At 46.5% G+C, this 12,344-nt stretch overlaps 1 protein-coding gene and 1 long non-coding RNA gene across 2 annotated transcripts; both read left to right on the plus strand.

Annotated features, from left to right (window-relative positions):
• Window positions 1–5,697, plus strand: LOC125523338 (premnaspirodiene oxygenase-like). The gene is made up of 2 exons (XM_048688387.1): window positions 1–463; window positions 4,443–5,697. The coding sequence occupies exons 1-2, from the start codon at window positions 38–40 to the stop codon at window positions 5,508–5,510; spliced, it is 1,494 nt and encodes a 497-aa protein (XP_048544344.1). The 5' UTR covers window positions 1–37; the 3' UTR covers window positions 5,511–5,697.
• Window positions 5,698–6,272: 575 nt separating this feature from the next.
• Window positions 6,273–10,740, plus strand: LOC125523654. The gene is made up of 3 exons (XR_007290335.1): window positions 6,273–6,421; window positions 9,337–9,400; window positions 10,529–10,740. It is a non-coding gene; the product is annotated as an uncharacterized LOC125523654 (long non-coding RNA).
• Window positions 10,741–12,344: the final 1,604 nt, after the last annotated feature.

The raw sequence follows: 12,344 nt of genomic DNA on the forward strand, positions 1-12,344 counted from the left end.
CTCAACAACAATTCTGGCCCTTATAGGTAACGCAGCCATGGACCCGGTTGCGCTGCTGCAGGTGCTGAAGGTGGCCCTGATGAACCCGGCGAGGGAGAGGGCGCCGCCAGGGCCGTGGAAGCTGCCGGTGGTCGGCAGCATGCACCACCTGGTGAACGTGTTGCCGCACCGCGCGCTGAGGGATCTGGCTGGCGCGCATGGCCCGCTCATGATGCTACAGCTTGGGCAGACGCCGCTGCTGGTGGCGTCCTCCAGGGAGACGGCGCGGCTGGTGCTCAAGACCCACGACGCTAACTTCGCCACGCGGCCAAAGATCCTCGCGGCCCAGATCGTCACCTACGACTCGGCCGACATCCTCTTCTCCCCCTCGGGCGAATACTGGCGCAAACTCCGCCAGCTCTGCGCAGCCGAGATCCTAGGCCCCAAGCGCGTGCTCTCCTTCCGCCACATTAGGGAGGACGAGGTATGTATGTACTCCCTCATTCTAAATAAAATTAGTACAAAGTTGAGTCATCTATTTTGAAATGAAGGGAGTAACTCTTACGGTATTACGCGCGTCCGTGCATGCCGATACATAGTTTATCTTCGTTTTCTTAGCAAATAATCTCACATACAAGGATGGATTAAAACGGGTTCTCTACGCGTGTGTATGGGGTTTTGGGTCATAAAATATCCTGCATGTGATTGCTTTTTGAAAATTTGTACTCCCTCTTTCTATCTATATAGGGCCTAATGCGTTTTTTAAGACCGCCTTTGATTATTGACAAAATTAATAGTACTTCCTCCGTCCAGGTGCATAGGGCGTCTAAGAAAAAGCTCTGCGATTTAGGTGGGTTGAGATTGGACGAGAGCGCGCGCAGGTTTCCCTCAAAATCGAAACTGAATTTGGAAATTAATCCTGTCATTAGTGTTGGAAAGGAGCGCCATGGGAACATGCAGCATGCATGATTGCTTTCACACAGGAAAAGAGGCGGTACAGAGGAGAGAGAAGAAGCAACATACATGTTGTTTGCTTTCACACCGGAGATTACTAGGAGGTGGACCGGTGGGAGATTAGGAGAAGGAGCGCGTCCTGGTAGAGCGAACAGAAAAAAAACGAGATGGTTTAGATAAACGAGGAGCATTTAATTGAATTACGTCTAACACTTTTGGAATTTTAGGATTCTCTTAGGTGCCTTATGCACCTGGACAGAGGGAGTACATGACATGCACAATGTGAAAATTATATCATTGAAAGCTCCTTTCACACACGAATTTAACGGTGTGCTTTGTGTAAGTTGCATGTCATATATTATTGCTATAATATTTGGTCAAAGTTAGTCTCGAAAAACGCATTAGGCCCTATATAGATGAAAGGAGAGAGTAGTCTAAATACTCTCTATATATGATGCAGTAGTAATATACTAGTATGATACTTTTTGCAAGGGGTGCTCTTGAATATTGAACTTACTAGTTACTACTCCCTCAGTCCCACAAGTATTTTAGTTTGCAAAATCATCTTACATTGAGTCACGATCGCAACAAAATTAAAGACACCAGAGTAAGCTCTAAGTAACACGAGACAATAGAGTCACGTGCCCAACGGCTATATGTAAGTTGTCTGAATTTGTAATTTGAGTAAGTTGATTTCGTGGGAGGAGGAAGAAGAGGCGAGGTGAGGCGGAGCTCCGAGGTTGAGCCCGGAACGAGTCAAAACAGGAGACGATGTGGCATCTCAGGTGGAGGTGACTCCGAGGGTTGACATGTGCGGGTAGGGGCAAGGTTTAGAGTTTCGAAATGACAAATCAATGAATTTTTTGTTTGAATTTGAACGATTTTAAATTTGAACAGCTAGAAAGAACAAAATGTAGCGCAGAATGGACGTAACGACATTTTGGTCATGATGGTTAGTTTGTTAATCAGCTAGCAACCGACTCGAACTTTAGACGCTGAGTTATGAAGAAAATTGACCTATCGTTGTGCAGTACTGAAATATATGTGAATATTCAATGATCCAAGTTCTTTTTTACACATATATTTAAACCAACTGAATTATTTTGAGCATCATGTTCTTCCACCCTTGAAATCATCAAAATTTTGTTGAAATCTTTAACCTTGGTGTGTGTGCTTTTGGGGGGGGGGTGTTGGAAATATGCCCTAGAGGCAATAATAAAAGCATTATTATTATATTTCCTTGTTCATGATAATTGTCTTTATTCATGCTATAATTGTGTTATCCGGAAATCGTAATACATGTGTGAATAACAGACACCAACATGTCCCTAGCAAGCCTCTAGTTGACTAGCTCGTTGATCAACAGATAGTCATGGTTTCCTGACTATGGACATTGGATGTCATTGATAACGAGATCACATCATTAGGAGAATGATGTGATGGACAAGACCCAATCCTAAACATAGCACAAGATCGTATAGTTCATTTGCTAGAGTTTTCCAATGTCAAGTATCCTTTCCTTAGACCATGAGATCGTGTAACTCCCGGATATCGTAGGAGTGCTTTGGGTGTACCAAACGTCACAACGTAACTGAGTGACAATAAAGGTATACTACAGGTATCTCCGAAAGTGTCTGTTGGGTTGACACGGATCAAGACTGGGATTTGTCACTCCGTATGACGGAGAGGTATCACTGGGCCCACTCGGTAATGCATCATCATTATGAGCTCAAAGTGACCAAGTGTCTGGTCACGGGATCATGCATTACGGCACGACTAAAGTGACTTGCCTGTAACGAGATTGAACAAGGTATTGGGATACCGACGATCGAATCTCGGGCAAGTAACATACCGATTGACAAAGGGAATTGCATACGGGGTTGCTTGAATCCTCGACATCGTGGTTCATCCGATGAGATCATCGTGGAGCATGTGGGAGCCAACATGGGTATCCAGATCCCGCTGTTGGTTATTGACCGGAGAGTCGTCTCGGTCATGTCTGCTTGTCTCCCGAACCCGTAGGGTCTACACACTTAAGGTTCGGTGACGCTAGGGTTGTGAAGACATGTATATGCAGTAACCCGAATGTTGTTCGGAGTCCCGGATGAGATCCCGGACGTCACGAGGAGTTTCGAAATAGTCCGGAGGTGAAGAATTATATATAGGAAGTGCTGTTTCGGCCATCGGGACAAATTTCGGGGTCACCGGTATTGTACCGGGACCACCGGAAGGGTCCCGGGGGTCCACCGGGTGGGGCCACCCATACCGGAGGGCCCCATGGGCCAAAGTGGGGAGGGGAATCAGCCCATAGTGGGCTGGAGCGCCCCCCTAGGCCCACCCCATGCGCCTGGGGTTGAAACCCTAGGGGTGGGGGGGCGCCCCACCTTGGCTTGGGGGCCACTCCAGCCCTTGGCCGCCGCCCCCCCCTTGGGAGATCCAATCCCCAAGGGGCCAGCGCCCCCCTAGGGGCCTATATAAAGGAGGGGGGAGGGGGGGCAGCCATACCCGGCATCCTTGGCGCCTCCCTCTCCCCTGCTACACCTCTCCCTCTTGCGCAGACGCTCGGCGAAGCCCTGCTGCACGTGACGACTGCATCCAACACCACACCGTCGTGCTGCTGGATCTTCATCAACCTCTCCTTCCCCCTTGCTGGATCAAGAAGGAAGAGACGTCATCCGCTCCGTACGTGTGTTGAACGCGGAGGTGCCGTCCGTTCGGCGCTTGGTCATTGGTGATTTGAATCACGGCGAGTACGACTCCATCATCCACGTTCTAGTGAACGCTTCCGCTCACGATCTACAAAGGTATATAGATGCAATCTGAATACTCGTTGCTAGATGAACTCATAGATGGATCTTGGTGAAACCGTAGGAAATTTTTTGTTTTCTGCAACGTTCCCCAACAGGGGGGGGGGCTTATATTATATTCCCGGCCGGATTAGACAGCACACTCATCGAAGGCGGAGGCACGCCAAAGACAAGAAGGGGATGTGGAATGGTACGGGAACAAAGGAAGCTGGGGGAAAAGAAAGAAAAGACTGCCTGTTAGATCTTAATCCAACGGTCTAGAAAATCAACTTACTCCAAGAAAAATTCCAGGCTCGATTAGCGTAAAAGAAACTTATAAGTACCATAAGTACGGCATTTATGTTTATCTTTCAAAATGTTTTAGATCCAACTTTCTAGAAAATCAACTTATTGAACAGGCAACTCAAGTACGACTTTAATTATGTTTGTGTTGCGAAATGCTTTCGGTCACAACATGATTTATGACTGAACAATCTAGACGAACCCAATGTAGACGAACGCCTCCAGAACCAGTAGATTTGCATCCAACTGTGGCATTTAAAAAAAATCCCACAATTTAAACAAACTGCCATGGCAATTTGCAAAATGCCACCCAGCCTCTCCCAATATACGTGAAACTGTTGTGTTCGCAACAGCGGAACGTTTGCTGGGGATTGGCATCCCTGAACAATACGTTTAATTCAACGGGTCATTTACCTTCAGATGAGGATGCGGGTGGAGCAGATCCGCCAGGCAGGGTCGTCGACACCCGTGAACATGAGCGTCATGTTCCATGGCCTGACCAACAGCATCGTTGCGCGGGCAGCATTCGGGAAGACGCCGAAGAAGTCACCAGAGTTCCTAGCCGCCATCAAGTCCGGGGTGCGCCTGGCGAGCGGCTTCGACATCCCCGACCTCTTCCCGGAGTGGACGACAGTGCTCGCCGCACTCACCGGCATGGAGCGCAGCCTCCAGGGCGTCCACAAGACGGTGGATGCATTCCTGGAGGAGATGATCAATGAGAGGAACGCCGCCCGCGCCGACAAGATCAAGGTCGGCGGCCCCGAGAACGTGGACGAGAACCTCATCGACGTGCTCATTGGCCTACAGGAGAGAGGCGGCCTTGGGTTTGAGCTCGACAACAGTAGGATCAAGGCCATCATCCTGGACATGTTCGTGGGAGGCACGGGGACAGCAGCATCGTCGATGGAGTGGGGGATGTCGGAGCTGATGCGGAACCCGCTGGTGATGAAGAAGTTGCAGGGCCAGATCCGAGAGGCGTTCAAGGGTAAGGCCGTGGTGACGGAGGCCGACCTGCAGGCGAGCAACCTTCGGTACCTGAAACTGGTGATCAAGGAGGCACTCCGGCTGCATCCGCCGGCGCCGCTGCTGGTGCCCCGGGAGAGCATTGGCAGTTGCGAGCTGCAAGGGTACACGGTCCCTGCCAAGTCGCGCGTCGTCATCAACGCATGGGCCATTGGGCGGGACCCGGTGTACTGGAAGGATGCCGAGGAGTTCCAGCCTGAGCGCTTCGAGGACGGGGCTGTAGACTTCACCGGCAAGAGCTACGAGTTCGTCCCGTTCGGTGCTGGCCGCAGGATGTGCCCCGGCATCAACTACGCGCTTGCCATCATGGAACTTGCCCTCGTCGGTCTGCTCTACCACTTTGACTGGTCGCTGCCGGTAGGCGTTTGCGAGGTCGACATGGAGGAGGCCCCCGGCCTCGGCGTGCGGCGCCGCACGCCGCTGATGCTCCTCGCCACGCCCTTCGTCCCGGCCGCCCACGAGTAACTATGTTTGCTTGCAATGCAACTACACATATAATAAGCGTGCCCGTATCATCCAGTCGAAAAATAACTGTGCCTGTATAATAAGTGTGTGTCGTGTGTTTATAGAAATGTGTGTATGTGCATATCTATGAGTGTTTATGTTTGTATTGTGTTTGAAAATAAGTGTGTTACAGTGATGTCACCATGTTATCGACAAGCTAGCCTGTTCCGTTTTCCTCCTCCGTGTGAACTACTAGCGACTATGTCGCCAGCCTCAAGGCGTTAGTCGGGTCGCCTTCCCGAGGCAAGCACAACTTTACAGCGACCTTACTCTAGATACCAATTGTTGAAAATTCGCCCACAGAATTGATCACATCAAATCACACGAACACGCGTGCACGAAAAACGGATAGCCAAGGGCACGTGTCTCGCCCCTCTTTTCTTCCTCTTTATATTTTTTCTCTTTTTCTCTTCTTCTCTCGGTTACAAAACTCACGGCTGCTGTTGCTTTTATAAATGCAGCCACGACCCTAGGACCTAGTCATACATTTACAGATTTGCTATTTTACAGTCGAGTGTTTTGCAATTGGCCGTCATTCAAATCTATGTCTGTCCATTCTCGCGCGGAGATTCGCATTGGGTCCTGTTGTCTTCGGGTTGGTTTTTATATTATCGGGCGCGGTTTTCTTCTCAACCCGTATCCGCCGTTCCGCCCCGCCCCGACAGTGTTGGTTTTTGTCCTTTTGAATTTAGGAGCGGGGGTGTCGTTTCCCTTTCATTTTGGGAGGCTCTGTTTGTGTTTGGATAAGGCCGAGGGAAGAGAGCTCGAGCGGCGGAGCGGAGTAGGTGATTCCATATGTTCATGGCGAGTCCATTCCTCCACCGCAGGATTTTGATTTCTCATCCCTTTCTCTTCGATCTCCGGCTTCCGCGGTAGGTTGTTCTTGTCTCTCGCCCTGTCCCGTGGTCTGTGTGTTGTGGTCGTGTAGTTTCCAAATCTAGGTGATCTTTTTGTTTTGATCCGTGGTGGTGTATGTTGCTGCCTTGTTGTTGTAGGCTAGTTTTGAGAGGAGTAAATTGCAAAAAAACACCATATTTGTGGACCCTAAATAAAAAAACCGCCACGTTTCATTTTTTTTGCAAAAACCCACCACCATTGTACAGACAAATTGCAAAAAAGACTGATCAGTCAATAAGCAGCGATTGACGCCAAAACTGACCGATCGGTCCCACTTGGCAGGCTGACATGGCACCAAGTTTTCACACCGTTTGACTAGCCCATTAAAAGGTTCCCAGGGCCCACCCGTCAGCTTCTTGGCTTCTTTCTCTTCTCCGAGCCTCTTATCCACGGATGCTGGCCTCGCCGGCGCCGCTCCCCCACGCCTCCCTTGCTGGCCAAGCCTCCCCTCCCTCCCCTTCCATTGCCGGCAGCCACGGCAGTTCCCGTTGTCCCCGGCGGAGGCAGGGCCGGACGGAGGCTCGGTGGTCACGGGCTCACGGCGGCTGGAGGTAGCGGCGGTGCTGTCGCTGGTCGGGTCGAGCTCCCCCACGCCGAGCTCGCCGATGACCTGAGACCAGCACGAAGAGCTCCCCGACCTCCAGTGCTCCTTATTTCCCAACCCCGCGACCCGCCCCATACTCGATTATCCCCGTCGCTGTTGCAAACCTCGGCCCGCCATCGACGCCGTTCATGGTTGTCGCGGCCAATGACCACCGCAAATCACTGAAACTAGCCGAATAGACTTGTCGTCGTCTGAATACTCTCTTCCCCAGAGGAATCGGCGTGAGGAGCCAGGAACGGAGGAACCGTCGGCGTCGCTTTCATCTTCTCTGCCTCCGGTGGAGCTCCACGACGCGCTGATCTCCTCTACAACTAACCCATGTGATCTGCCTCAACTACATCTGCTTCGCAAGGACGTGCATAAGGCACTAATGCCTCTTCCTCGAGCTCTCTGCAAGGCCGCCCCCGCCCTTCACCTCTGCTATGTCATCCACCGCCGACGTCGCGGCTAACTGCCGTGCTCCGCTGCTGTCCCCGTGTCCTGGACCCACCTAGGCGTGCTAATCCATTGATTTCCGCCTGCACATCGGCAGCTCACAGCCCCGACAGCAAACACACCGCGCGGCGAAGCTTCAGATTTGCTCTAGATCCAGCTCGTCGCCGCCCTCGCAGTTCATGTCGATGGCCACCTCCGGCGCCCGTTGCTCCTTCCCATCGCGTGCATGGCCACCGCCACGGCATCGGGCGGCTCGACTAGGAGCAGGTCGTGGCGGCGCGTCCAAAAGAAGAAGGCTGCGGCAGCCCAGCAGCGCGGGGCGGCGGCGCCGACAAGCGTGCGGGCGCGGGCGCGCTGTGGCCTGCGGGGCAGCGACTGGTTCGATTTTGACTGGTCAAACCTGACTAAGTTAGCGCCGTTAGTCCCTTCGTGACGGGCGCCGTCTCCCCCTCCGCCAGGTGGCATCTGACAGTGGGACCCAACGGTCAGTTTTGCATCAAACGGCTCTAATCAACCAATCAGCGTTTTTTGCAAACTGTCAGTACAATGATGGTGCGTTTTTGCAAAAAAAAAACGAAACGTGGTGGTTTTTTGATTTAGGGTCCCCAAATGTGGTGGGTTTTTGCAATTTACTCGTTCTGAGAGTGTTCTATGTCATCTGGTGCTTGTGGTCGTCTGATTTTGTTTCCTCTGCTGTAGATGCAGGTGTAGCGGTCGCCTGATTTTCTGCGTGCATTTTATATCTGTTGTAGATGGCTTGGCCTGAGTTTCTGCTAGCTTGCGATGTAGATGTAGTGCTTATTTTTGTGTATCCTTCCTCTGAATTTGTTGGCTCCTGATGTGTTCAGTTGCCTGCTCATATTTGCTCTTGTAGGTCTTGAATCCCTCTTATATTGTTGTAGGTGTTTAGTTCCCCTGGTTTTGTCAGTCTTATATCATCTCTCTGAATTTATATGTGCTAGCCCTGTAGTGCTGATGTAGTTTAGTGTTAGTCCACGTTGTAGTCCCCACGCTTTTTTTATTTGTAATTACAGTGTAATATACTCTAGAATTATAGTGTAATTTAGCCCAGATTTTCAGTGTAGTCCCCATGATTCTTTCTTTGTAATTCCAGTGTAATATGCCCTAGAATTATAGTGTAATTTAGGTCCGTTTTTTCAGTGTAGTCCCCATGGTTCTTTCTTTGTAATTCCAGTGTATTATTTCCTGTAATTACAGTGCAGTATACCCTATTTACTGTGTAATCCCCATGCCAGTGTAATTCCTGTGCCTTTTTAGTGTAATTTGCCCTACTGAATTGCCCACTGTAATTCATGTGCTATTCCACTGTAATTACCCTATATGTATACTGTCATTTTACTGTAATTTGCCCAAATGGCCCGCTGTAATTCCTGTGCTTTTCCTCTGTATCCCATATTTATTCTGTAATTTATATTCAGTTTTTAGCCAGTGTAATTCTTGTGCCTTTTTACCCTAATTTGCCTAATTTACTGTGTAATTTGGCTCAAAGTTTCACTGTATTTATAATGGTTTTTACACTATTTTTAGTGGTACTTTCAGTATATTATACCTGACATACTTACACTGTATTTCATCAGTTTTACGCTGTAATATGCCCAATTTGGCCTTGTAATTGCACAGATTTTTTGCACTATAATTTGTGTGGCATGCTCTGTAATTTTCCGCTCCCTTACAGTGTTTTTTGTTCTGAGATTTAGATTGTACTTCAGCCACATTGCTCTATAAAATTTTATTTATTTGTTTTGCTGTAAGATCAGTGTTTGTTGTTTCTGTTGCTGCTCTAGGATCAACATCTTCAGTCTCCTACTCTAAATTCATGTTCTCAAACAGGGCTTCTGCTGCTGCTTCTGCGGCTGTTGTATCTTGTTGATGCATTTCTTGCCATGTCTGCAGAGTAAGTTAATTTATTCTCTGTTATTTCTTTTCTTTTGTCCTTTGTATCTTTAGTGGAGGGTCTTTCCGGTGTATTTCTGCTTCTTGTTGATGCATTTCTTGCCACTGCAGATTAACTTACAATTCTCTGCGGATATTGGTCTTTTCGATGTATTTTAAATGGTCCTGGGTATTTCTAGCGTAGATTCTTTGGTGATTCCCACTGTATTTATTATGTTAGTATCGTTGTAGTTACTCTGTATTTTTAGTCTGTATTTACACTGTAAGTTCAGATGCTTTTACATTGTAATTCCATGGTTTTTCTAGTGTAAGTCCATGTGTTTTTACATTTCCCAGGAAGTTACAGTGTAAATATAGGGGCACTTTACACTATAATTCCTGGGTTATTTCACTGTAAACCCTGGATCATCAACATTCTTGCACTGTAGATGTTCATTTTTAGAGTGTAATTTACACTGTATATTCTAGGCGATTTCCACTGTATTTTTTGTGCTGTTACACTGTAATTCGTAGGTATTTTACAGTGTAAGCTGACAAGTTTTGGCAAGTTTAAATCTCTGGTACTTTTCAGTGTCAATTCTTGTGTTAATGTGGACTATAATTTCTAGGGGATTTACACTGTAAGTCTTGGACTATTGCAATGTTATTGTTAGGCAGTTGCAGTGTAAGTTGGCAAGTTCTGTTAGTGTAAATCTTGGACTGTAATTTGTAGGTGTTCTTGGACTCTTTTGCACTGTAATTCTTGATAATTTTCAGTGTCATTTACTTTGTCAACACAGTGTGTAGGCTCTGATTTTCTTTTTTCTACTCTTTGCAGCCTTGTTTTTGTATTATACTTTAGAAATGAGTTCCTGTCATTTTTTTTGAATGTTTCTAGGCTATTAGGTGCACACATTCTTTTGTATTTTTCTGCATGCTTTCACTAATATTGAGTCTGCAGTGTAATTTTCAACTACCTCAGGATTATAGTGTAGGTTCTATGATTTTTTGCCACTGTATTTCTTCATTCTAGACTTCAAAGTTTCTGTAATTTCGCAAGTTTCAACACTGCTAGCGATCACTCATTTCTAGAGTATCGTGTTTGTTTCTAATTTTTGTATCTAGTTTCTCTGATGCTTTTCTTTTTCAGATTTTCAATGTAAGAAGGTGAGGCGGGTGAAGGGGTTGAAGAATATGGGTACAAGTAGAAGTGTTTCTGACCTGGTGATCTTCCTGGGTTTTCCCCCAATGTTTTGGCTGTTTGGTGGGTCGCAAGCTGATGGGCAGTTGTTCGCTATGGTCCAAGGTATTGTGGTTCAGGTTTAGTTGAAACCGGGTAACAGTTTAGCCCGACCCGTTTTTTAGAAATAGAAAACATACAGTCGCCGGGATGGGGTTTTTTGGACATACAAGTGTCCTCTGTTTATCTGTCAGGAAATGTGAATGTTACCGAATTGAAAAACAGTCAAGTGCTAAATAGACACTCCCTACATTTACTACTAAACCAACACGGACACGGCTGCTACAGATTCCTAATTCAATTAGAAACCTGACACACATACATGTACTAGGAAACTACAAACCGACTCAAGATAGCTTTCCTATTCTAGTACTAACACACATACACTTTTCAAACTAATTATCCCGCAACGTTGATGACTCTTAAACAAACTGAGGTATTGTTTGGATTATCCTAACAAACAGCACGAGGCAGCCAGCAGGCTAATCCATGGGGCCCAGCCCGGCTGCGGCAGCATAGCCACTCGTAATTCAGATCAAAATATGACTTGATATAAAATATGGCCTGATCTAGAAAAAGTGTTTCATTCATGTGACCTGAAGCATTATCCCTAGCAGCTGACTTAAACCTACGCCAGATCATTATTGCATTAGATGCATAATCGGTTGTCAAGCACATCAATGAAGCAAGCAGATGTATCTACAACCCAATTCTTCAAGAGATTAAACTGAGACGGCAGGAATTTGAAGATGTCCTGATCACCTTTGAAGGTCAAGCGTATAATATGAAGGCTCACAATTTTGTAAAAAGCGACCTTTCATTGTCTAATGGTTGAGATAAATGGCTGATGCAGCCTCATGATATACATTGTTTGTACCTTATATTTTATAGCGACCTGATCCTGATATTTTGGGTTCGCATATTGTTTGAGATATTAACATTCTGAACAATGCAAGTCTATGATCCAGAATACTACTACTTGGACAATACCAGTTGTTGTACATTTATTCATTTGGAAACCATTGATTTAGGTTACTAGGTCATGAATTAAATATTAAAGAACTGAATTCAAAAAGTTAAACTATAAATAAGAATAGTACTATAGTGAAAGTAGACCATGAAATTGACTTGAAGCAGGAAGGTTTTCAAACAACAATTATTTTGTTTAGAATAATGTAGAGCAATAATTATCTAAAAAAATCCGTGGTGTAATGTACAAGAATAAATAAGAACCCTAAAATTCAACGTGAATTCAGAAACAAAACAATAAACATGAAACAACGCCTCCGTTTACACTATAATCCGAACAGTCTAACCACTAAGGACTAAAGAATATTGCTGGTATTGAACATCTCACTGGTGTAAACCCTAAACCTTAACCCCAAACCCTAACCCTCAAAGGCCAAATTAGATTAACTGACAATATAGCGAATAAGTAGAAAGTTCTAAGGAATAAACCTTGAACCCTAAACCTAAACCCTAAGCTATAAGCCCTAATCCCTAAGCTTTAAACCGTAAGTCATAAATCCTAAACTCCGAGCCATAAAGCGTAAGCCGTAAACCTTAAACCCTAAGCCCTAAAGCTTGAACCCTAAACGCCTGTACTGTAAATAGCAAACAATAGGCGCCTGATAACAAAATTATAAACAAATGAAAACAGTAAAAGGAATTATGATTTAAGGAGTATATATTTGAACATATAATAAATATGTGTTGGTCGAAGTAG

Source organism: Triticum urartu, chromosome 7 (genome assembly GCF_003073215.2).
Source record: "Triticum urartu cultivar G1812 chromosome 7, Tu2.1, whole genome shotgun sequence".
Taxonomy (NCBI): domain Eukaryota; kingdom Viridiplantae; phylum Streptophyta; class Magnoliopsida; order Poales; family Poaceae; genus Triticum; species Triticum urartu.